At 39.2% G+C, this 24,948-nt stretch overlaps 1 protein-coding gene across 1 annotated transcript in view; it reads left to right on the top strand.

Moving 5' to 3' along the window:
* Nucleotides 1-24,948, top strand: part of LOC115914760 (connector enhancer of kinase suppressor of ras 2-like) — a 161,900-nt gene that overhangs the window by 95,801 nt on the left and 41,151 nt on the right. The window contains 6 exon segments of the mRNA XM_030967499.1: nt 3,104-3,163; nt 6,858-6,926; nt 15,594-15,740; nt 19,647-19,780; nt 20,334-20,539; nt 24,216-24,301. Coding sequence (XP_030823359.1) covers nt 3,104-3,163; nt 6,858-6,926; nt 15,594-15,740; nt 19,647-19,780; nt 20,334-20,539; nt 24,216-24,301 — 702 coding nt within the window.

Raw genomic sequence — 24,948 nt, 5'->3', positions numbered from 1 at the left:
TAGGGGACAGTGGCAGAGTTGCTCAGAAACAGCCAGGGTTCTTGATTTGATGGCTGAGAAACATTTCCCTGTTCTCTAACATAGGTCAGTGTCATTCTGCAGAGTTTATGCCTGACACATCAGTTATTAACGAGCAACTATTTATTTCTAAATGTTCCCCGTCTGAGCCATCCTCACAGAGGAGAATCCTTGACTGCTGCCTTATCTCAAGATAAGGGGTACAGCTTGTTGTTCTCTTCTCTGAGATCATTGTTAGCATTCAATAATAAACCAGAGAGACTAAAACCCCATTCTTGGGTTAAAAAAAAGAAAGAAAGAAAAAAAAAAGACAAGAGAGAGAGATCAATAATTTTGAAAAAGGATTCCTGTGATGTTTTGCTTCCCAGGGCAGGAAACAGACTGGTAAGGGAACAGAAAGAAAATTGGGAGCTGAGTTACCGGGATGGACAGGGCAGGTGGTGACAGGGAAGGACAGGGTAGGACAAACCTGGTGGGACAGGAATGGACTATGCAGAGTTTGCAGAGCAGGAGGGAGGCAGACAGAGCTGGGTGGAGAGGGCAGCAGTGGAACCTGGAAGGAAAGAGGCAGGAGAAGCCTCCGTGGCAGGTGTAGCAGCCACTGCAGAAGCGTCTCTGCCACACTGGCCAAAGCTGTGCATGTCTGGTCACTCCAAGGTGACCAAACAATTCTCTGGGTATCACTGCCTGAGCTGAACCATATGAAGTAAAAAATTAATACAAGAACTTGGATATTTTTTTACATAGAATAATCTTTCCAGCTTTCCAGGTAAATATATGTCAAGGGGATGCTCTGCTCCTCTAATGGTCAACAAGAAACAAGCTCATTATTTTTCTTTTGGGAAAACAAGGATGAAAGCTCTGTGTAGGATAATTTGGAGGCTATGAGTCATTCACTAAAATTGTTTATTTTTTTTATATATTCTTAAATTTTAATAACCAGGATGAAAGAGCAGATAACAAAATGTAGGATAATTCTGTGTGATTAGTCAGGTTTTATGACTCTCCAATGGCATCTGTTAAGAGATAAAATTATAATTTGATTTTTTCCAAAAATACACAGAGATTAACAAGAGTCTAAGGACTCTAGGAAGAAATAAGTGGTAAAATTTAGTGCAAAGTTTAGCACTCTGTCCTCTTGTGGCCTTAAAGATTTTAATCTGTTGGGGTTTTTGAGTGGGGAATGAATCTCGTCAAAGCAAGTGGGATGTCAGGACTGGGATATTAGATTTGATATAAAAGTGTGGCTGGAAATATGTTCCTGAGGTTGAGCAAGTGCTAAAAGAGCAGCAATGTTGTGTAATGTTCTCATGAAAAGTTCACTGTGGAAATTCAGCATAACTTACACTAGATGGGCAAAATTTCTGCCCAATTAAATTAAATAAATAAATAAATAAAATTGTGTTTTTAATGGAGATTCCCCATCCCATTGTCCATGGGAGCCTTCAGCTTTCCAGGATCCTGTTTGTGTCTTTGAGTTGGCAAAGGGAACTTTGTCCTTATCTGCTGGAGGGGCCACAGAGACAGCAGAACAGCAAACACTGATAAATTAAACAGCTCTGAAAAGGAAATTCTGAAAGGTTTCACTTTCTTCTTCTGAAAGGCTTCTTTCTTCCAACTAATGCCATTTTGTGAAGCTGATTTCAAGACTGGCAAGGTTTAATTTGGATCTTTGGTTTTCACAAATGAAGTAGTTTATAAAGTAGTCTAATTTAAGGGAACAAATGACATGGGGAGTAAAACCTAAAGCAAAGTTTCCTATGCAATAGAGTTCAGCAACCAGCCAGCAATCAGGTTTGGACAATCTTTGTTTTTAAGATTTCCATACATTTAAAACTGACTGAAATGGGATGAGTTTACATTAAGGCAGAAGTTACATTTTCCAATGAAAAATCCAGTCAGACCCAGCTAGAGGAGGTTGCTCAAGGCCTCATCCAGTCACAATTTGATCATCTCCAAATCAGAGATTCCACAGCTTTGCCAGCCTGTTCCAGGGTTTTATTTTCCTGATGGTAAAACTGAAAAAAAATTCCTTACCTGAGTTCCAATTTGTCTCTTGCTTCTCATCCTCCCACTGTGAGGAAGAGTTTGGCTCCATCCCACCTTCCAGTTTAGGCACTTGAGAGCAATATCACCTAAACTTTGTAGAATTTTCAAGTTTTGGGTTTTTCTTGAGGGGTTGGGAGGTGATGTTTGTGTGCCCCACCCTGCCTGAAGATCTCCATTAGCATTCAGGAATCCGGAAATTGCTTTCTCTGAACAAAATGTTCTTGGTTATTGCTGGGGGCTCTAAACTTTGGGGCTGTGACAGCACAAGGTGATGCAGAACTATTGAAAGAACAATAAATCAGCAGCACAATGTACCAATTAGGTTAATTAGGTTTCCAAAGTGATGGATAAGGGTGCTGTGGGAAGAGAGGGGAAGCTCTGGCCTGGCTCCTGAGAGGGAGGCACAGGAGCCACTGAGCCGCCCTGACACTGGGGCTCTGAGTGTGTTCAGCTCCACAGATCCCTGCTCTGGTTGTCCCTTTCCATCTTGTCAGTCTCCTCCTCGAAGCAGAATTCTTGATGGACTAATTACAAAGCTCCTGTTAGTTCACTAAGCTCATTTCCCCCATAAATTAGCAATATGAGCACTGGCTCCTGTCTTTTCTGGCTTAGGCTCTGGCTTCATTCTTAATGAATCAGGAACTCTTTGAAAATGGGGCATTTAAGTTTAAAAACTACTCCTGCTCATGCTTTCAGTTTCAATACTTCTTTTATGTCACTTGTAATGAAAAGAGATCATGTTAAACATTTCAAATACTGAACAGGCACAAGTTTTTATGCTGATGCTCTGTGTCCAACTCTGCTCACAAACTTTAGAATAAAAAAAAAGCATTAAGGGAGAACATTCTGCTATTTATAGTGGTCTTGATATAGATTTGTTAAACTTAGATTTGCAAATGTTAATTGACCACAGCTCCTTCCAGTCTGTTCAAATGTTATGGTCCTCAGAGCAAATCTATTATTTTAATTATCATGCAAATGTCCTGTATTTGTTTCCTACAAATATTAATTACCCTTTTTGCTCTTTATTTTGCAGGGAATGTATATCAAATCAACATATGATGGACTACATGTAATCACAGGAACAACAGAAAATGTAAGATTCTTTATTTTAAAATACTTTCATCATGCTTACAATTATTTTCTCTGTATCTGCAGTGCATTTTGTAATATGTAAGCTTACTTTAAACCAAGCCACTTTTTATTAATATTTTTTTCCTTTTTTATGTATATGTATCATATTACCTTTGTAAAGACTTATTACCCTTGAACATAGACATAGAAAAGCCTCTGTGTTGAAATTATTAATAACTGATGATGTAATAAAGGAAATTCTCAAACTTCTGCCCTCAGTGGCTCCTCAAATACCCCTTTCTAACAACATTCACACACTTTCTCTCTTTTCTCTTTCTCACACACTTTCTTTAATATAAAGGAAAAGTGGTTTCCTTTATATTAGTATGTTATATTTTATGTTTTCTACCATTTGTAGTAAATACAAAGAAAAAAATCAATTATCATTTTCATTGCAGCCCCAGAGGCATTAAAAAACCTGAACTAAAATCACAGAGAGTTTTGCAGCTCAAAGATCTGTGTGAGGTTTGAGGGGGCACTAAAGAGTGTGACAGGAACAACAGCTCAGCTTCTAAACATCCTCCTCGTTCCTTAACGTGCAGTTCATAATTATAAATTTGAATAATTAAATTGCCTTCAACTGCTGCCATCTAATTACTGTGACAGACTTTATAACACAACCCTTCTGGTTCTCATCTTCCAGTCACTGCTCCCACTCAGGCTCGGGTCTGTCCAGAGCTCAGAGCTGGGCAAGTGACAAGTTTAGATTTTCTCCAGCTGTTATTGGAATTATGGATTGCTGATGCCCAAGGAGCATCACATGAGCTCTGTGAGATGTAAATCCTGCCTGGCAAGTGCCAGTGCTCTGCTGGCCCATATGAGTGAGCTCCATGTGGGATATTTTAATTGATTTATATACATTTAGTGGTATTTATATGGGTTTTGTCAGTGCAAACCCATGGAAAGCCAGATGATTTCTATGTCACAATTTGGGAAGACAATTGTAATGCAAATTAAACTTGAAATTTGTTTGTTTATATTGTCACCATTGGCAGCATTTAGAAGTCTAAAAATAACTGTATGTGTATCTTGGGTGCTGAAAATTATGACTTGATCCATCTTGATTATGTTGGAGAGATTATGTTCATAGATTGAATTACTCATGCTATAATTAATCCATTTTTTTACTGTAATTCTAATTCATTTCAGAAATATAATGTAATTTGTAGGGGAAATATTGATATATTTACAATTGAAATTCACAGGAAGAGTTACTAAATTGCCAGCCACTAGAAATAATTTTTTTTAAATTTGAACTGTCAAAACTTTTTGCTACGACACCACCAGAAGAAATTGCTTTTTTTGGTTTTGCTGGAAGTGTAATCACATGTGCAGATAAACCAGCTTCAAAGACCTTTAACTTCTGGTGTTTCAGCAAATTGATTTTTCATTCCTTTTGAAGGGATAATTGACCTCAGAGCCAATGTTTAATTAGCTCAGCCTCATCCAAGTCAGGAAAGCAGCTGAAAAGAGAAAGAGCCAGGCCTTTGCTGTTCAGCTGAAGTTAACCATTATGGATGGAGGTGTTTACTGCAGCTTCCTGCTCTCCTCTCATGCCCCACTCAAAGCCAAAGAGTTTGTTTAAGTCATGTTGAATTCCAGGGATATTTCTGTTTCATGTTTGTTCCTGGGCTGCCAAAATTCCACAAGTTTCCAAGAAAAGGAGAAAGTGGTTCTGGAGCCAGGTGGGTCTTCACATCCCCACCAGAGGTGTGGGGTAAAATCCTGTTTGTTGTAGGGCAGGAGGGCTCAGGGGCTGAGGTGGGGTCTGATCTGCCAGGGCTCAGCTCAGGACTGGAGCCCAGAGAGACCAAAGCCCTCTGAGAGGTCAGGCAGCTGAGGGGCTGGGAATGGAGAACCAGAGAAAAGGCTGGGAGTGGAGAACCAGAGAAAAACTGGAAATGGAGAACCAGAGAAAAGGCTGGGAGTGGAGAACCAGCAGTGGGCAGGAGGTAAAATCTGTGCTTGGAGCAGCCCAGTCAGACTGGGAATCACCATGTCCAGGGCTGGCTGATTGCCCTAGTGGCTGATTGTTGGGTAATCAATAATTGGGTAATCTCCTGCCCCCAGAGCCCTGCATGGCTCTGGCAGCAGGGGCTGGCCCTTGGGGGGGATGAGTCTCTCTGGCATTTGATTCAGAAATAATTGCAGTCATTTCCCTGTCAGTGGCAATTTGGGTTTTTCTTGTATTGCCTCCTCTTCTCTTTGCTCCTTTTATTTGTTTATGTTTTATGGTTTTAATCTCCATTCACAAAAGGAATGAGTGGGATTTTGGGTTGAAGACAGTGCAGCTGAGGAGCTCTTGCCTGCAGTGAGGTCATGACCACGAACTTCTCCATGAACATCACTTTCTGCTCAGATAAATCCTTTCTTCCTTTGTGTTTGACACGTGCCTCCTTTATTGCGTTTAACAATTTATGTTTTAGGCTGGCTGCAGGAGCTAGCCAGCAGCTCAGCTACATTTTGGTAACAGCTTTTTCTCTGTGCAGTTCCTCAGCAGGATTAGAGCCAGGCCACCCCCTCCAGCTGCAAGTGGCTCCTTTTCTGCCTTTCTTAGGAGCCTGTTGGCTTGGCAGGTTGGCTTGAACTGTTTCTGGAGGATTATTTTGTTTTAAAAGTTTCAGCACTGTTTGACAAGGGGCACTCAGTCCTCTCCTTTCTTTGACACTGTATCTCATGAGTAAATCTCCCTCCTTGTCCAGGTCTCCTGGCTGAACAGCCAGCTTCCACTGGGTTTATTTTCCAAGGTGATGTCCCAGCTCTTGAATTCTTTGTGATTTTCCCCTCCTGAGTGCCAGGTTGGTGTGCTCTGTGTCAGTGGAACACTCTTGTAAGCCAGGGCACAGCGCAAACAATTTGCCTTGAGTTCTCAGCTCTTTGAGAACTGCTGATCTCCTGAATGCCCCTGATTTCTCTCACAGATTTAAGATTCCATCAAAGCTTCTAAAAATTATTTGTGCAATAGTAGTTGCCCATGTTTGAGTGGCTCCTCAATGGGTTTTAATCCATTTTCATCTGCTCAGAACAAGCTATATTTAGGTTAAGGGAGTTTTTCAGCTCCGGGATCACAAAATTATGTGAATGGTGTGAGTACATAAAATCTCCTGAAGGCAAGTCCCTTACACCCATTTGTAAGTTACCATGTTCTGTGTTCAAATGGTTCATTTAGCTCTGTCTTGGAAGTGCTGGAGCTGGATTTGAAGGTATAAATACCCTGTGTGTGCAGAGCATCTTCAGCTCCCCTCAGCAGTGATTCCAGTGCTCTGGAGAGGACTGAGCCCTGACTTCTGCCCCACACCTGGTTGGTCCTGGGTGTGTTGTAACATATTTAACTCCATGGGATGTGAATTCACCCAGGGGATTCCCAACAAGGTTGTGACTGCTCAGCTAAACACAATGGAATAGCTCAACTGGCCACAAGTGGAAGCTGGAATTCTAGGTTGGAATGGCAAATGGAATTCTAGATTGCTTCATCAAGTGTTATCAGAAAAAATATTTTTCCTTATGAATACGACTAGTTACCATTATTTGACAGCAATAAGACTTCTTTAGGCACAGATTTCTTGTCTCCTTCAGCATTCATTGTTTTAATTCCTGCTCTTTTCTTCCACCTCCTCATCCTCCCTGTAAAGTGAATTTTTCTCTCTTGTCCTCAGTCTCCTGCTGACCAGTGTAAGAAAATCCATGCTGGTGATGAGGTGATCCAGGTCAACCACCAAACTGTGGTAAGTATTCTGGAAATTCTGTGCTGCAGGCTTTGCAGCACAGAAAAGTAAAAAAGCTGATAAAAGTACTAATTCTTCTTTGCCAACTGTATTATTATTATTTATGTATTTTTAAACATCATATTCACTGCTTATTCTTAATAAGAAAAGGCCCAAATTGAGTCCATAACCAGCCCAGAAGGATTAAGCCAAATTTACATTTTGCACAGCTGCTGTTCAACATCATCTTCTTCTTATATAAGGAGATCCAAGAATATTTCCTTGAAGTTCTTAGACTTCTCATTATGCACTTGCCAGCTGGTTTAACTTCTCCTCTTGAACAGAATTTTGCATTCTGTTTAATGCAGGATCCAGATTAATAATGCAGAAGTGCTGTAGCAGTCATGTATGCTGAATCTGTTGGGGGGAAGAGATAAAAATGATTAAAGTGTTGATAGAAATCTGCCAGGGCTGGGGTTTGGACATTCTTGGATGGAGATTTATTTTTAAGATACCCATAAGCAGGTGGATGCTGAACCTCAGTATTGAAGAATGTAATTTAAATATAATTTAAATAGCTCCAGTGTTTCTGGAGAAAGGAACACTGGTATTTATTATTTCTTAGGCATGACTAGTGACAAGGACAATGGTAACTTCCTAAGAAACTCCTAATTTAGCTATTTCAGCTATTTTAGCTATTTGTCCTGGTGAACCCCATCTCCAGACAGAGCAGATGCAAAATTAAGAAATCTCTTTCTGTCTGTCACTTGTGTGAAGTGGAAATATGAAAGTCTGTCTATTAAAATCTTATGATTAGAGAGCAAATATTTTCTCTTGAAAAGAAGTATAACTTATTCATTTACACTTTAAATGTTAATGCAACACACAGCTCTTATCTGTATTAGAGAGTTGTCATAGTTACAAGCTGAAATATGCATTAGGCTGGCTTTCTCCATCAAACACACTCTTCAAGTGACAGATCTGATTTAATCTTTACTCCCATAGGTGAAATCCCCCATTCAGCTTCTCAAGAATTGGCTTTTTTAGCAACTCTTTCCATGTCTGTTATTACAGCAGGCTCAAGGCGGTTGATACTTGTAATCCCTTTCCACCTGAGGGCACAGGACCAACAGCTGAGTCGAGAGCCATAAAAGACTTTTTTCCCAAAAAAATCCCTCCCCATAATAAATTAATTATTCATTCTGAAGTTTCTAACAAGCCAAGGAAATAGATGAAGGGCACTGGTTCTTTTGGAAACTTATTCTTGCTTTAAAAATGGCTGGGAAAGTCTCATTATGTCTTCAGTTTGGAAAAGCAGGCAGCAATAGTGAGTGTTTGCATGGTCCAGAGGTGTGTGTCCAACTCTCACCCCTCATGGATTAGGAGTTTTAATATTTTAATATCCCTTAGGTCTTCAAGTGTGTCTTCTGGCACTCCTTGCTGCACACCACCCTCAGCTGTGCTCCTTCCCCACAGTTATCATGATTCATATTTTGCTTATAATTAGCATTATTTCCATTAGTGGACTGGAATTATTCAAAGGCAACAGCTCATTAAATTTCCACATAATCAAAATTCTAATATTAGCACGACCAGCTCATAAAAAGGGGGTGTAACCCATTTGAAAATAATGACTGGGGGGGTCAGAGAACTTGCAGATCTCTGGTGTTCCTACAGGTTTTCCAGAGAAGATTTTATTTTGGTTATCCAAAGCAAGACTTGTATAAGGCTGATGTTTCTGTAGCATTTTGGTACCAATATTTTATATTGTATCAAATATAAATCCTTCAACACAATGTGTTTGGAAGAAACTGTTCTGAAAATGATTAGAAAATTTCATTTTTCTTGCCACTGCTGGAAATACTTCCCTGGGCAGAGAAAGTATGGATCCCTTTCAGCAGATTCCAATCCCATAGCTGGCTACCAGCACCATTTAATCTGATTTTGACTGAACTAGGCCAGTGTATTTTCTGGATAAATTCATATTCATTTAATATGATCATCTGAGTTTTAAAACTTTCATTGATGTTCCCACAACCTGTAATAAATTGCTCCGGTAGTTAATTATTCTCATTGCTGGGGGGGAAAAAGTCATTTTATTTGTAGTCTATATTTGTCTGGCACAAGCTTCCTTTGATCTCGATGTATTTTTATCTCTTAAATTGGAGAGCAGGTTTCTCTTTTAGGTATTTTCAGGATGCAATCAAATTAGCTCATCACTCTTTTTTTTTTTTAGTAAGGTGAATAATTTGAGCACTTCGAGTTTGTCATCCTAAAGCATGACCCTCCTCAGCATCCTCTTTAAATTCCCAGCTGCAGCACTCTGCATTTCTCACAGGAGTTATGGAGCTGTCCAGGGCAAGGCTTCACTCATGGGCAGGGCAGAACTGTGGTGCTGAAGGAGTAAAAATGAGATTTCAGAGCCTGGAGCTGCTCCAGGGCAGGGTCAGGGTGGATTTCAGGAAATGTTCTCCTGCAGAGGGTGATTGGGCACAGAACAGATTCCCCAGGGAATGGGCACAACTTTTCACAGTTTTACTTTACTTCTCCAAAAGCTTTTCTATGGAGTTGAGAGTTAAAAAGTGTTCAGGAGGTATTAAAGGAGAGCTGCTTCCAAATTATGTAATGCAACAACTGAAAAAGTGAGAAATAAAAGCTTTTCCACATGGAATCTGGTCTAACCAAAGAACACTCTGTAATACAATTACAAAGATCAAAGAAAAAATAATAGTACTTTAAGCAAGAAATTAATTAAAGCAGGCAATTCACCACTGGCTGTTAAGATCATTTAATCATTATCCAATTTCCTTATTTGCTTTTTGCTTTTTCTTGATTATAAGATTTTAATAAAACAGTGTAAGAAACTTTAAGAATAAGTTATACATTCTAAATTACTGCCACCCTAACTCTTTATTTTTCCCTACAATCCAACAACAGGCACCAATTCTACCGGTGCCTTGTAGATTTTAATTTCTCTCCTATAAAATTCTACAGAAGTACTGAAGATGCCACTGTAGCATTTCTTTGTTTTCAAAATTAACAATTACTCTTTAGGTGGTGTATTTTTTGCTGCTTAGTTGAAATAGTGAATTTTATATTCCAATTATTTTTCAGCATAACTTATGAAAATTAAATTGTGTTAATTTTCCTTTTTAGATAGTTTTTCAGACAATGAAAATATTGGAGATCAAATAAATATTGATTCATCTACCTGACCACCTGTAAAATATTTTGTCTACTTCTGGACAGAGAAGTGATTTGTAAACAAGGCAAAACTGAATTTCTCTGTCTTCTATTCTTTGGGGCTTTTTTGGTGGGGTCTTTTGGTTGGTTTTTTTTGTTTTGGTTTGGTTTTGGTTTTTTGTGGGGTTTTTTTTGTGAGGGTTAGGATTTGAAGGTTATTTCATAGGACAGAGAGCAATAAGAAGGCTTTAATAATTCCTGTTGAAAGCTCGATGTTACTCAGGAGCACCTGGCAAGACTCCAGGAGTCAGAATGTAGTAATTAATCCCAAACCAACTGAGCACCACAGAGCTGATGTGACTGAAAATGGCAAAGATGAACTTGGAATTAATCAGGAACAGGTTTCCAGGAGAAACTGAGTTTGGATACCATTGTCTTGACATTAGTAATATCGTGTCTGAAATAGTGTGTGGTCTCCAGGTCGTTTACAGCTATCAAAGGTGTTCAGTTAGATGGGAGCATTAAAAAAATGTAATGGGTAAAAAGGAAAATGTGTCCTCTGTCTCATAGGAAGAGGAATTATTTAAGGATTTCAGTTTGGTTAACTCAGCCAGCTGGGGCTGAGACAGAATTCCTCTTTCTCCACAGACAGAGGCAATAAAGACCAGAAAGAGAAACAAATCCTCAAGGCATAAAACACTGCTGTGCCAGAGTAAGAGGCCACAGAAATATCTGTAATAAATCTGTTGTGCTACTTGTTTCTTATATTCTCTTGAAGCAGCTGCAGGTTTTAACTGAAGGAGTTGCATTTTCACACTCGAGATTGTTCTTTGGAATGATGGACCCTGTGATTTCAAGGGCACAGAAGAAAGATGGGGACAATTTTTTAGTAGGGTCTGTTGTAGAGGGGCAACAACTTTATACTGAAAGGGGGGAGATTTGGATCAGATATAAGGAAGGAATTATTTTGCAGTGAAACACAGGCACAGGGTGCCCAGAGAAGCTGTGGCTGCCCCATCCCTGGAAGTGTTCAAGGCCAGCTTGGACAGGGCTCTGAGCAACCCACTTGAGAATGTCCCTGCTCCTGGCTCATTTTAAATGACCTTAAAATGTCCCTTCAAACCCCAAATACACTTTGATTCTAAGTACATGATCAGCAGCCTAATGCCCTTTCATACTGTTCACTGTCAAATTACATGCTTGAAATTAAGTGTGTCAAGAGCCTGGCACAATGAAATCATTTCAGCACTAATTTATTTGTGTGAAGACAGTCATTGAATTAATACCCTCGGTGTCTGTTTGCTGAATTGTAAATATGAGTCCTAATGAGAGCTCATTTTAGGTGGAGGTAATTCTGTAAATGTAGTGCCAGGTCACACCATCTGTGTTTCAGCACACTCTGTGTTGGGAAATGAAAGCAGGGGGGGAAAAAAAAGGACAAAAGCTGTCATGAGAATTTGAACTTCTTTCCCCAAAAGATGTCCTTCTGTTTCCAAACAAAGTGCCACATGTTACTTATTCTCCAGACCATGTCTTTCAGAAAGGCTCAGCAAAGCCTCTCTTCCAGCAGTAGATCTTGCTCCTTCTTGGATTCTTGCTGTGTTTCTCCATTGGTTAATGAAAATAACTCTGTAAGATAATGGGAGAACATTTGGTTTTAAATCATCAATTCTTGTTAGGAGCAGCTCGAATATTAATGAGAGTGAATCAGCTACAGGTGTTAATGACGAGCTTCCCCTTCAGTGACAGAAAAGTCTTATGATCTTCCAGCACATTTTTGTCTAATAATAATTTCTGATTTCCATCTTAATCAAACCAGCTCTCTTGATTAATTCCCTAATGAGGCAAAGCGAATTACTGAAAATATGAAAAGATGATAGTCTGCTTCCTTAAAAAAAGTTGGGTTTACACCAGCTGGGGTTTTTTTTAATGCAAATATGAAGAGAGGTCAAACTTTGCAGGTTCAAGTAAATATCCAGATGGCTTTGCTTATGTATTTGAAGAGTCATGAGGGGAAACATCTGTCCTGGTTCCTGTGAGGGGTTACTGCAGTCAGAGCAGAATTACTTGTTTTCAGGTGCTGTGCAATATAGTAGGATATAAATATTTAGAAAATATTTGGCACAACTGATTTCCAGACCAAATGCCTGAAAAAGGAGCTTTTAAATTCCTGTTAGTTGTTGCTCTGTGTCTCCCCACCCCAGGTGATGCAGTGAGCAGAGCAGGCACAAGTCCCCCAGGCAAGTTCAGGTGTAACCTCCCTTCCTGCTGTGAGGAACACTCTATTTCTGTATTTCTTAAAACCTTTCCATTTTTCAGAGTCCTGACAGGGTTTGGTAAGGCAGTGAAGGAACTGGAGAACCTCATTCCTGCCTTGTCCCCAGAAGTTTCAGGGAAAGCAGAGAAAGGAACAGATGCCTCTGTCCCCTGTGCACGCCCAGCTCCACCATCTGAGCTAATTTTAACTTTTGAATTCCTACCATAACAAATAGGTACAATGTGTTTGGAAGCAATTGGCAGGGAGGTGAATAACTGCTCTGGGGGCTCAGACCTGTGGAATCCTCCGATAAACACCACCCTGTTCCAGAGTTCAACTGTTTTCTCAGTTCCCTTTCATAGACAAATATATCATGCACTTCGTGCCTCTGCAGACACCCAAAAATGCACTGATTTTTTATTTTTTTGTGTCCATCTGTAGCATTAGGATTTTTTTGTACTAATTTTTCCTACAGATCTGCGGTGAGTCATCCCCAGGCAGGTAGGCTTTCTTTTGAAAAGGGAGAAAAGGTGCTTTTCCAGCATGAACAGAGTTGGGATTTATAACAACGCTGAAATCCCTGCTGCTGGGAGGATGCTTTCCAAATCCCATTCATGCAAATCCAGATCTTCTGAATGAGAAGGAGCAAAGTCATTATGAGGAGAGCCTAAAGAAGTTATTGGAGAACTAAAAAACACTGCTTTGCTGTTAATGAAAGTGGGCTATGCCTTTCATGTTTTTCTCAACATATTAGTTAAGGAGTCGCAGCTACAAAATTATCAGGTTTGGGTCTACAAAATTACTTCAGCATCATGGAATTTTGTGGTAAAGGAATTTATTGTTTTAGCAATTATTATTTTTGGAACTAATTTTTTAAAAGTTGCTATATTTTTAATTTTCTACCATATAGTTTTTATGAGAAAACTAACAAATCCCTTAATATAGACAGGAGTCCACAGGTTTCTTTTGCCTGGAGCTCTTTTTTCAACACTGAGGATGTAAAAACAAAAATTAATGATTGTGGCAATCTTAATTGTAAACTATGAAAATTTCAAACATCTGTCTCTGACCATTTTGAGTGAATTCTTTTGCATCCTTCTGTGTTTCTGCCATCTTTAGCATCTCAATTAGCATCCATTTTCATTTATGGAGGAAAGTGAAAAGTATCACTTTGGTCTTTTATTTCTTCATTGTTCTAATGTTAATTTAACTTTCCTTTCTGAAATATCGTAACCCATTTTGTAGAATTCAATTTTAACTGTATGTGCTAAAAATCTTAAAGGAGCAAAACACCTTTGTGGAGAATGCATCTTAGCAGAGCTAGAAGTCAGTAATTGCTTTAAAGACTGATTCTTTGGGAGTAAATGTCAAAATCTGACCCAAGGACTGGTTTTCAACCAAGATTTTTTATCCACTGTAATGACTTCTTTTTTTTCAAAGCTATTTTTAGTAATACAATTTATAATAAGTTGTCCAAATTCCTGAGAGCATTTTATCATTGCCCAGTAGTAATGACTGCAGACGGTGCTCTGATAGATCTTGGTGTTTAATGGTTTTGTCATTAAGGTTCTCATTGGAATAATTTATCCTTCACTTAATTATTTATCATTCTTTTCTAAAAGAAGCCCATGGAACTCTAAGGATTTCGGCAATCTGAAAATTACATCAATCTATAAAAATCAAAGAGAGAGTTCCACTTGATTTCTATAGTTGAGTAAAAGAGAAAAAAAAATATGGCCCCTGTGCTCTTATAAACACAGCCCAAACTGGAGGAGTTTTTTGGGGTGCAAGTTGCCATCCTTGCATTTGTCTGGATGTGCCCTATTTACAATTATTGCTGCTGTCTGGTTTCCTGTGGCCAGTGCATTTTTAGAAAGTTTTCTATAGAACAACAGCATTAAAAATAGAACAGAAGTTTTAAAAGCTTTTAAAAATCCTTTTTGGAATTCCAACACATCTTGCAGTTCTGTCCCAGGTGGATGCTCACAGTGGGATCCTGGCTTTGGCCCACTGTGGAGGCAGCTTGGAACCTGACTGTCATATCCCAAATTCTCTCCAGCCCTTAGAAGAGCATTTTAGTTCCAATCTCTTAGAGGTTGTTTTCTATTTTCCCTTCACCTTTTTGTGTAATCAGATATATTCTTCCTCTAAGAGGAAGTCATTACAAACTCCACCAGCTATAACAAGGGGGTGAATGCAGATGTTCTGTGCCTGAGCACCTAAATAATTTATTGTCCTGCTTTTTAATAGCAGTGGGAATTCACACTTTAGTCAGAAGATGATTAAAACGTTATTATGAACCCTGACAGGTCAAACATGGCCAGTATAAAAATATTTACTGCTTGCATGTATTGGTGCTGGTGCTGTTCTGGGCTTCACTAAACTTTTCATTCTCACAGGTTCATGTCAGGGCTGGTGCTGCTGCCTTGGGAAGGTTGTGTCTGGGAATTGCTGTATGGACACAGCATCCCAATTCCTGCAGTGCAGCTCTGCTCAGATTTGTGGCAGTCACAGCATTAATGGCACGTCTTTACCATGGCCATGAACTACTGCTCTAAAAATCTGCTGTGAGTGGGACAGAAAAGCCAGGGGAAAGAGAAAAGCCCTAAAAATAAATTTACTGGCTTTGTGTATAAATAATTCATAATAATATAATAATTAATAAATTCCTATTTAAATAATCAAGTTGATTAAGAAATGTCTCTAGGTAGTTTTTTTCCTGAGTGGCACATCCTTACAGTACCAGTGATTCCCTTTTTTATGGCTCTGTTTGCAATTTACAGTGACTTGGAGGCTCAGCTGTGCCCAGGGGCTGTACAGATAAACCAATAAATGATCATTTCTCTCCAGGCAGGGGCTTGCAGCTCTTACATACATGCTGCATTTGTTCTTCCAGCACAGTCTGGCTTCCTCCTCAGCACTCCCTGTTGCAACTCAGAGCCCAGACTGAAATGATTTCATGACTTCTAGACCTCATCTTCTGATTTAAAATGTTCCATGATCTCACAAGTTATTGAAAGGGCGACAGTGTTCACTTCTGCCTTATTTTGTTCAGGAACATGGCTAAAGAAGAAAAAAGATAAAAATCCAGCTGCAGCAGCATGATTTGAGTGCAACAGAGTTTATAAAAACTGCTTGTGTTTGCAAGGAGCAGGTTGTAATAGACCTTGCTGGTTAACAGAACATTTCCTTCTCATTTCAACTTAAATGGAAAGCTTTCAAAATTCAATTACGGACTTTTTCCTTAGGTTGGCTGGCAGTTAAAGAACCTAGTAAATGCACTGTGGGAAGACCCAAATGGAGTGATTTTAACCTTGAAAAAACGTCCTCAGAATACCCTGGTTTCTGCTCCTGCCCTTCTGAAGAATGTGAGGTGGAAGCCTCTGGCCCTGCAGGTAAGGTGGTGCTGCAATGCTGCAATGTCGTGGTAAATCCTTTATTCAAGAAAAAACCTGGAATTTTACCTTCCAGTGAAAGGAACAGGAGCCTGTCCCAAACTCCTGTGAAGCAGAGTGCTGGGATAAACAAGTGTGGCAATGCTCAGATTGTTTTCTCCATGTTTTGGTGACTCTGGGAGCCACAGGAATTCAGAAAGGAAAGAATATTTACAGAAAATTTTATGAAGAACAAGGTTCAGTGCCTGCTCTGCCTGGCAGTGCCTCCTTGTTTCCATTATTTCACAGTCTGTCACCTACTTGCTTGTAACCAAGTGTGTCAGATCCATTAAATTCCAGGAGAACCCTGCTCCTGTTGCACACCTCTCGTGCAGGTGGAGTTTTTGGCAGCAGGCATGATAGAACCTCTGCTATTTTCTGTGTACTCATTCCTTGAAAACCTGCTCATGCAAAAAAATAAAAGACAATTGTGAACATCAGAGTTGCTTCTTCCTACAGCAGGAAAATCTGAACTCAAAATGTCATTTTTAAAGGAAAGGCTTGCCAGTAAGTCAGTAACTGTTGACGGTTGTCTTTAATGCCTTTTAACATCCTATAAGAAGTTGATGCACTTCCATCATGTGGAAGCTTCTCAGAGCTGTTTTGTTTGGTTCACAGGATACATGAATGTGTTTCCAAATGATTTTTAAATTAATGAAGCAAAACAAACCCTTCAAGCTTATCCAGGCAGATTTCCTCCCTGCCTGGCATTTTCTCAATTTTTTATTTCTCAGAGTTCCTGAATCCTGCACAGTGGCTTCACTGAAGGAGTTTGTGTAATCCTTGCAGCCCAGGAATGCTGACAGTGGGATTTAGGGCCACTTTTCCTTCTCTGTGCCTGCCCCTGGGGGAGAGGAACGGGGCCCTGGGACCCCCAGAGGGGATTTTTCTGTCATAACACTGCAGGAATAACATCCTTTGCTCTGGCAAGATGCTCATGTATCTACTTGTGAACTTCAGATGGAGCCTCCAGGGACAGCAAAATGGAAATTGCAATTGCACAGGGCTCCCAGAGAGATCCTGTCTTTAGATTTGTGCATTAAAGAATCATAATTCACAGGCAGCACTGGATGTGAGGCCGTGGCACAGTGAACAGTGTGTGCTGTACACACTGCATGTATGGATTTGCTACCAAAAATACCAGCTTTTGTTGTGGTAGCCAGAAAAGTGAAAGCGCACCAAGCTGGTTTTGTGGAGTTATCACCAGTTCTGGTTTTGTGATGTCTCCCCTCCTGATGAGCCCCTGAGGAGCAAAGGGTGCTTGCAGTGTCTCCTTCCTGGGGTGTGTTCCTTCTATGTCAGAGAATAGTGGGGTGAGGTATTTAAATAAAAATATAAACCTCTTTGGAAAACAAAACCAGCCCTGCCAGTGTTATTTCTTAAGAGTAGATTCTGTTATGAGGCATAGAAAACCAGTTTTACATCTTTTACTCTTCCTGCCACAGAGACAAGCTCGAGCGTGAGGACCTGGATCCGTTTCAGGGCGCAGGTTTTGGGTTTGCCTGCTTCCCGCAGCTCTCACCTGGATCTGGTGTTATTTATTATTGTCAGTAATGACTTGGAAGCAGCCTGATTAAATTTCAAGATGCCACTGAAGCCTGTGCTTCCTGGACAGCTGACACAACAGCTTGTTGCTGCTGGAAGCAGTGAGCTCACTTCCCTCTCCTGTTGGCTGCAGTGCCCTCACCTTTCGGTGACTTTGGCAATTTTTAGACTCTAGAGCTGTGGAATTTGCAGGAGAATTTCTGGGTTTGTTTGTTTGTTTGTTTGTTTTTTTGTTGTTCTGGAGGTTCTGCTGCTCATGGATTAAATGGGATCCTGCAGAACAGGCTTTGGGATAGCAGAGAACACAGCTCAGACAGGAGGGTTTGCAGCGACAAAAGAGCAGTATGGGGAACGGCCAAACAGCCCCAAACTGCAGGAAAATACCCCAGAGAAAACAGATTGAGAGAGAAACAGCTCAGCAAAAGTCAGACTGTCACCAAAGAGGGATAACACACATGGGTGTGCTGTATTTCATGGCATATTCCAGGTCCTGATCCATGCATGTTTCTCTGCACGCGCTGTTTTCATGGTGCACCCCATTTACCTATTTCTGTGGCCACATGTGGAGCAATTTTTCCATTCTGATTTTAAATAGAATGGAAATCATTCCATTTTCTGTCAATCAATTTTCTGCTGTTAAAAAAAACCCACAAAAACAACCAAAACAAAAGCAGTACATAATTAGGGAAGGCAAAAAGGAAATAGGGTTTAAGAACTTGAAATCATATTTGTTACCTCAGGTTGGTGCACAGCAGGAAGTTTTAAATAAAAGTTGTCATGTTCTCTATTGTTGCTTAAGGCACTTAAAGAGGTTATTAATATTTTTTCTGGAATAATTAAGTTTAAAATTATACCACATAGGTAATTTATGAATTATTGATGATACAGAATCCATGAGGCCTTATAAAATTTATTACTTGGCCTTGTTGTAGTATTCTTTTGCTTCAGAGGGTTTTCCTTGATGCTGAATTAACAACAGCAGTTGCCATTTGTCAGTTCTCTATTATCTTTCAGTGAGATTTGTGACATCATTTTCCCCCCTTTTTGTCTCTGGCTGACATTATGTGATAGTAGAAGATTATTTAAATTTTAAACTCCCTAATTATTTTCCCACTCAGGACAAAATGTTTTTGCTTTTGTTGTTTTAATTGGCAATGGCAAATAGGGCTGTGCACCCTACAACTTCATTCAAATAAAATACAACACATATTGTATTTTTTTCTTTTTATTTGGAGAACTTTTCAAATTAGAATAATCCTTCTGTCACAACTAATTGATCCAGAACAACTACACAATTTATTATTTAGTTTAACAATAAGCATAGAGAACTAATATAATTTTGATCCCTTTGTAGAATAACATTCTTATAAAAAATATCATTTTTTGGTACTTAGGACTGCTTTTACTTTTTGAACCACATAAAAAATGTTTCAGTGTTTACCTCTGGAGGATAGAACACATTTTATTTAGGAAAAGATCAGTGTTTATACCTTTCATCCAAATTTTGAGTCACTGGCTTTTCCTTCCACCTGTAGAAAACTGGTTCTATCTATTTAAGCATAACTTTTATACATAAAAATATTTTCTGTTTCTTGAGTATCAACACAGACTGAACCTTGGTTGAAAGATATTCTTTGTTTATATCTCTGTATCCTGCCCAGCACATTTGGTTATCATCCTTCTAGTCCTTGCAGACCATTGACTTGAGCTTCTCTGTGACATCTGAACCCAACAATTGTGATCAATGTCATGTGAAGTTTAAAAAGTGAAAATTTTAAGGATATATACTTATTGTTTAGGTTAATTTCTATTTCTTTGCTATTTACCATAGAACACGTATCTGTGTCACCATGGCTATAAAGCCAAAGGATAATGAATTCTGCTGTCTTAAAAAATCAAGATGTTCTGTCCTTGCTAACAATAAATCTTCCACTGAAACCAACACAATCATTTCATTCAGTACAAGTATTCCAGAGCTCTGTAATTAACTTCTGTATTAATGGCATTTAATACAGTGTGTCCTTTCTCCTCAGATAATTGATTTTCTGCATTGATTAAAGATCATATTTTGATTGAGTCTCAGGTTTTCCCTTGAGGTGGCTTTTAAATTAATTTAATGGTCGTTTATCGGTTTCTTTCATAACTTTCTTGAAGTCTAGAGTTTCACTGGACACCTTTTTGGAAGAAACTTCAGAAATTAAAAAAATGGCTAATCCAAAAATAGAGGTCAAAATTCCTAAAATTATGCACACTGATTTTTTTTGTTTCCTGTAGCACAGAAAACATTAATTTATTCTTCATGTGCCTTTTTGATTTTTGCAGCCTGTGATTCCAACCAGCCCCACGAGCAGCTCTACAACCCCAACGAGTACGATGGGCATGTCCTCAAAAATGGACAACTCTGCACTCCAGGATGTTTTCATTCTTTCCCCTATGTCAGGACTTTATGGCCCCAGGTATTTATGTCCTAAGGAATTTGAGGTTTTGAAAAATAAAATTTTACACTTTGGTTTCATTAGATTTATAAAGCAAAACCAAAACCAACAGCCCCCCATCAAGGTAAATAATAAATCAAATTAAGAGCTAAAAATACATTAAGCACCATATTATTGTTTTGAGTGACTTAACTTTCATTTAGCTGAACAAAATGTGGGTTTAGCCTTAAATCAAGAAAGTATTTAAAGAAGTCTTTAATCAATTGGTTTGATTTACTTTTATGTGTCTACTTCTATCTTATTCTGGAGCACTTCTGCAAGGGAAACCCTTGTATGCTCATATTACAACAATTCCTGATGTTCTCCTTCAGATCCTAGAAAACTCCTGAATGTTTATCTCGCAATTAAAGTGGCACCTAATGATGGTTTTGTTAATTTACATTTGTTGAATTGCCTCACTTACAAAGTGAACATTTCAATTGCAAAACTTTTCATTTGTAGCATTTGGGAGAGGCAGTTGCGCGCTGGAAGTTTCCCTTAAATGGTTCATTTCCCCATCATCTTCTGTTTTTAGGGATGAAATTGGAATCATGTCTTGTGATGACATCAGCAAGTTTGGAAAGTCTGGGATGAAAGGCTCTGAGTCCCCAAACTATTTCCTGGAGCACGAGAGTGGGAAATTCTACACGCTGATAGAGGGGGAAGGGCCCCCCGGGGGCTCCGAGTACGAGAGGAGCAGAGCCCCGGGCGTGAGGAGAAGGGAGAAAACCCCCACCCACGGTAGGCTGCACTTGCTCAACCTCCTTCTGGTTTACAAACCCTGCTCTTAACGCTGCAACCCTCCCCAAATCTGTCATTCTTGTCAGACTGTGACCTGCTGGCTCTGAACAGTAAACAGAATTTCACATGAAGGAATAATTAGAAAAATCACACACTAACATTCCTGGTCAGAAGTTATTTATACAGTTATTTTGCAGTTCATTCTGGAACGTTGAATGGTAATTAAATTCATATTATTTGAATAGCCAGCATCTTTATTTACTCAATTTCCCCTCCCAAACTCCTGGAGATTATTCCACTTGCAATGTTCTGGGCTGTTAAACTTCAGTGAAAGAACTGCCTTGTGGTGTGAAAGTGTCTGTAAGATGGAAGGCCCTCCAAAATTCAGCACTGCATTAAATGCATGAGGAGTATCCTACAATGCACTCATTAGTGCTGGAACTGTACTTCAAAATCTTAGCATGAGGATGCCTAAATATATAAAATGCTATTAAACAATAATTAACTCTGGTTTTCTATAGAAATTCAGTGTGTACTGTTGAGCGTACAGGTGTACAATCACATGTGCTTGTATACAAGAGTATGGATCTATATTTGTGGTTCTATACAAAAGGTGTTGTTAAAAATTAACTTTTTTTGTTTCTCTGTTTAAACTGAATTACTTGGTGTTTAATTAGTTTGAGAAAAATACTGCTGAAATACAGCAGTGTATGGGCTGTGTATTTTCAGTTGCTTTATTTGCAAGGCAGTAGGACAGTTTTGTAAAGCTTACAAATTTCAGATAGGAGATTTCTTTTGAAAACTGGAATTATGTGTGATTTGGAAAATGGCATTATTTCTGAGCCTCAGAGAAAGCAAAGACCATAGTGTTTTCTGTGGGCAGCTGCTATCTTTTGAGATCTATATAGATATTTATTTATATATGGCAAGCCATCCATAAGTCCTTTATTCCCCTACTCTGAGATCTTTTTTTCTCACATTTTGTTTAAAAGCCCCAACAACTCCCTAAGTTTTTGTCTTTGAAATTTAGGAAAGGGAAAACCTCTCAGAAGCTCAGAGCAGGGAAGGAAAACGTGTCAGTGAAGAACACAGGCACTAAAATCCTGCTGCAGTTCAGGGGAGAGGGAGAATCCCAGGAGAGGTTTTGGTGGAAGATCCAACAGCAGCTGAAAGGGAGCACAGTGGGGGAAAAAAGAAAATTCTTAAAGCCCTGCAGCCCCTGATTCTGCTGCTGATTCTGGTGTGGGCTTTGCTACCAGGGATGTTCTTAAATGCAGCTTCTCTGCCTCCTGCTCTCAGTATTTATCTTGTGTTTATCAGTTACACAGAACTTCTCTCCTGCTGCTGTAATTTGCTGATTGCAGCTGGATTTCTGGCAAAAGTGGCAAGTAAAATGGACTTGATGGTGTGTGTATATGCACACAGAACCTTTTCAGGGGAGGAAATCTTAATAAATCTTTGTTATAGGCAGGATATTTTTAGTAACTGCTTCAGTCATCTGCTTGATGCTTGAAAGAGCTGTGATGCTGAGGAACAGGATTCCATCTTGGGACCAGTAATGTTCACTCTTTATCTCCTCGGGAAGTGACATCATTTTAAAACAGAATTAGAATGAAAGGTAAAGAGAAATCTTAACTGTGATTAAAATTGGAGCCAGATGGGTGTATTTGGCTTGCGTTCATAAATTCTTCCTGCACGGTGACTTAAACTATTGGGCTCCCTGCCTGATGCCAGGAGTACACAAGATTTTTTTTGTCTATGATGGACAATTCTGATTGAAATCCAGAAGGAATTTGGTCTTAAAGTCTCTGAAATATGCCTTTCTCTCAAAAATGACTGCTACACCAGATTTTTTTTTAACTACAGATTTAATTAATCTGTTGATTACCAGACATGCAAATGATGTTCTACTGTAATGGAAGGTTTTGTACTTCTGACTGAGAAGTGACATCCATCACCAAAGTGACAATGTGTCTTTCAGTAAAAAGACAGGATTTATGGCAGCTCAAACAAACTGATGCTGGAACCACAGAGCCATGAGCAAAGAGATGAAAATAAAACTTCTGAAGCCTTTCATGGCCAAGCAGCCACTTTCATTATTGCCTGGGCTGACACAAACTACTGCTCCAAAACTCCAGCCTTGGACCTACCAGGGTTGCAGCCATTATTAGAAATCAGTCTCCTGTGCAGCTGGTAGATAGATCGATGGATACTCAGGCAGGTGATGGATATTGACAGTACATGCAAAATACAAGAAGATAAATAATTCCATTTTTTCCAATGTATTTATGAAAATTAAGCTTGTTTTTAGAAACGTTGCAATGCATTTTTTGTTTTACTTAACATTATTTTCCTGACTCTAAAATGCTCTGGTCTAAAGAGCTCTTGAGGCAATGCATTTCAAAGATATTCCATTTACGTGTTAGAGGGAAAAACATCATAAATTATTTTTTTTCTTTCACTTTATTCTGGTATCCTTGTACACAACAATTTTTTGCTTCTCAGAAAAATATCCAAGCTGCAATGTCAAAACAATTTATAGGTTACTTTTCATTGGGAAAGGACTTGGAAGTGAAATAAGCAGTTTACAAAATCACTTGTTCATTTGCCTTGTGTGATTCCTGTCCTGAATTTCTATTTCTGATCTCTGTTGTGCTGTGGTATCTGTATTTGTGTAAAAATCATTTCAGAGCTTCAGATCTTTCCTTTCTTTACAGAAAAACTGCTCAGTTTGGTTATGTTGATCTTCACTTGCTTTGTGCCTCCCTGTTTTCTTTTTACAAAATTTTCATCTTGTTTCTCTATCTTTTTATAGTATTGATTTTTTTATTGAGGTTTTTTCTTAATTGATAATGTTCTTCTAATGATTAGGAGTTGAATCCCACATTTCTAGTCTCAGCTAAGAGGCAGACAATGAAATGTATTTTTCCATAGGATTATTTATCCACTAAATTTCATGGTGTGTATAAAAGTGTAATCTGGGCAAATCTCAGTACCCCAAATGTCACCCCTCTGATTTCAGGAGATCTGGGGGTGCTCCTGGTTTGCTGCCCTCCCATCCCTGCTCTGGTGCTCGGGTAGGGAATGGCTTGGGCACATCAGGGTCCCACTGCCCCAGCCCATGAAATCCCAGGGATTAAACCCCCGTGGCTGAATCTTCTTTGCTGCCTGTTGTCCCCAAACTGAGCCCCAGGTTTTCCTCCTGAGCCAGTGGAAATTAATGTTCCTCGAAATGAGATCCCCTCATTTCTCACCCTGGGATTTCCCAGGTCAGGGGGGTTTATGCTTCCCTGACAGATCTCTGTTATTGCATCTGTATTAATTCTCTCTCTACTTTTCCTACAGCATTTTCACTTAAAATCTGTTTCTCTCTTTATTCCCAACACCTGTTTAATGACTGAGGAAGTTCATACAGAGCAGAGTTTTCAAATAAATTTGTAATCTGCTTTACATTTACAAGGAATTTCACCAGAGCTGGTGATGCCCCCCTCAAGGGGGGGGTGATGAAGAGGAGGCTCGGGGATGTTCCACTGCTCCTGAAGGGCACAGCTCTAATGCTGGACTGCTCTGAGGAGTTGTGTCACACCTGGAATTTATTTAATTTACACTACTGACCCTCCAGCCTGCCATTCCTAGCCTTCCAAAATTCCATTGGTTTTCCTTGCCTTGTTTGCAGGAGATTTGAGGCCAGTTTCGATGCCTACTGAGTACAGCTGGATTGGGGAGCCCAAAGAACAGAACATGTACAAGAGGGGAAGCAGAGGTGAGTATTTTTTTTTCTCTCCTCTACTCCAAGATGTTTTTCCTTTGTTGCTTAAGGAGCATCACAGGAAAAAACATCTTTTTTTTTTAGTGTCTGTGCTTTTCTGTTTCTATTTCTGAAAATTAAAAATTTGTATTAGTAGCAGGAATTTAATTCTAGTATAAAGAAACATAAACTTCAAGGAGAAAAGTACTTTGAAGGCTCAGATATGTGTTAAAAGCAATCAATTCCAAATCTGCACAGCTCTAGAAAACAGTAAGTGATGTTACAGATGTAAAGTAGCATCCTCTGAGAACATTTTGATCAGTATGAATTAAAAGTTGGAACAGAAATCAGCAACTGTACTGTCAGTGTTCAGAGCAGCAGTTCTAATCACAAAAACTTCCATTGATCCCAGTGGGAATTAGGAACTTTGCAAGAAAAGTGATTGCACAGTTTCTTTTCTCCTTTATTTCCTCTGGCAAAAAGAAAACATATAATTCAAAAGAATATTCTTCAAATATGTGACCATATTTATTGTGACACTGACTGTTGAAGATTCTTGAATACTATTTTTTAGAATCTTTTAGACGTGGTTTGGAAGCTGAGAGGAGTTCAACTTGACTCCTAAAAATGTGACAAAAAATGAATGATATTCTTGAAGATC

The sequence above is a fragment of the Camarhynchus parvulus genome, chromosome 4A, assembly GCF_901933205.1.
Source record: "Camarhynchus parvulus chromosome 4A, STF_HiC, whole genome shotgun sequence".
Lineage (NCBI taxonomy): Eukaryota > Metazoa > Chordata > Aves > Passeriformes > Thraupidae > Camarhynchus > Camarhynchus parvulus.
This window is presented reverse-complemented; position numbering and strand designations above follow the sequence as displayed.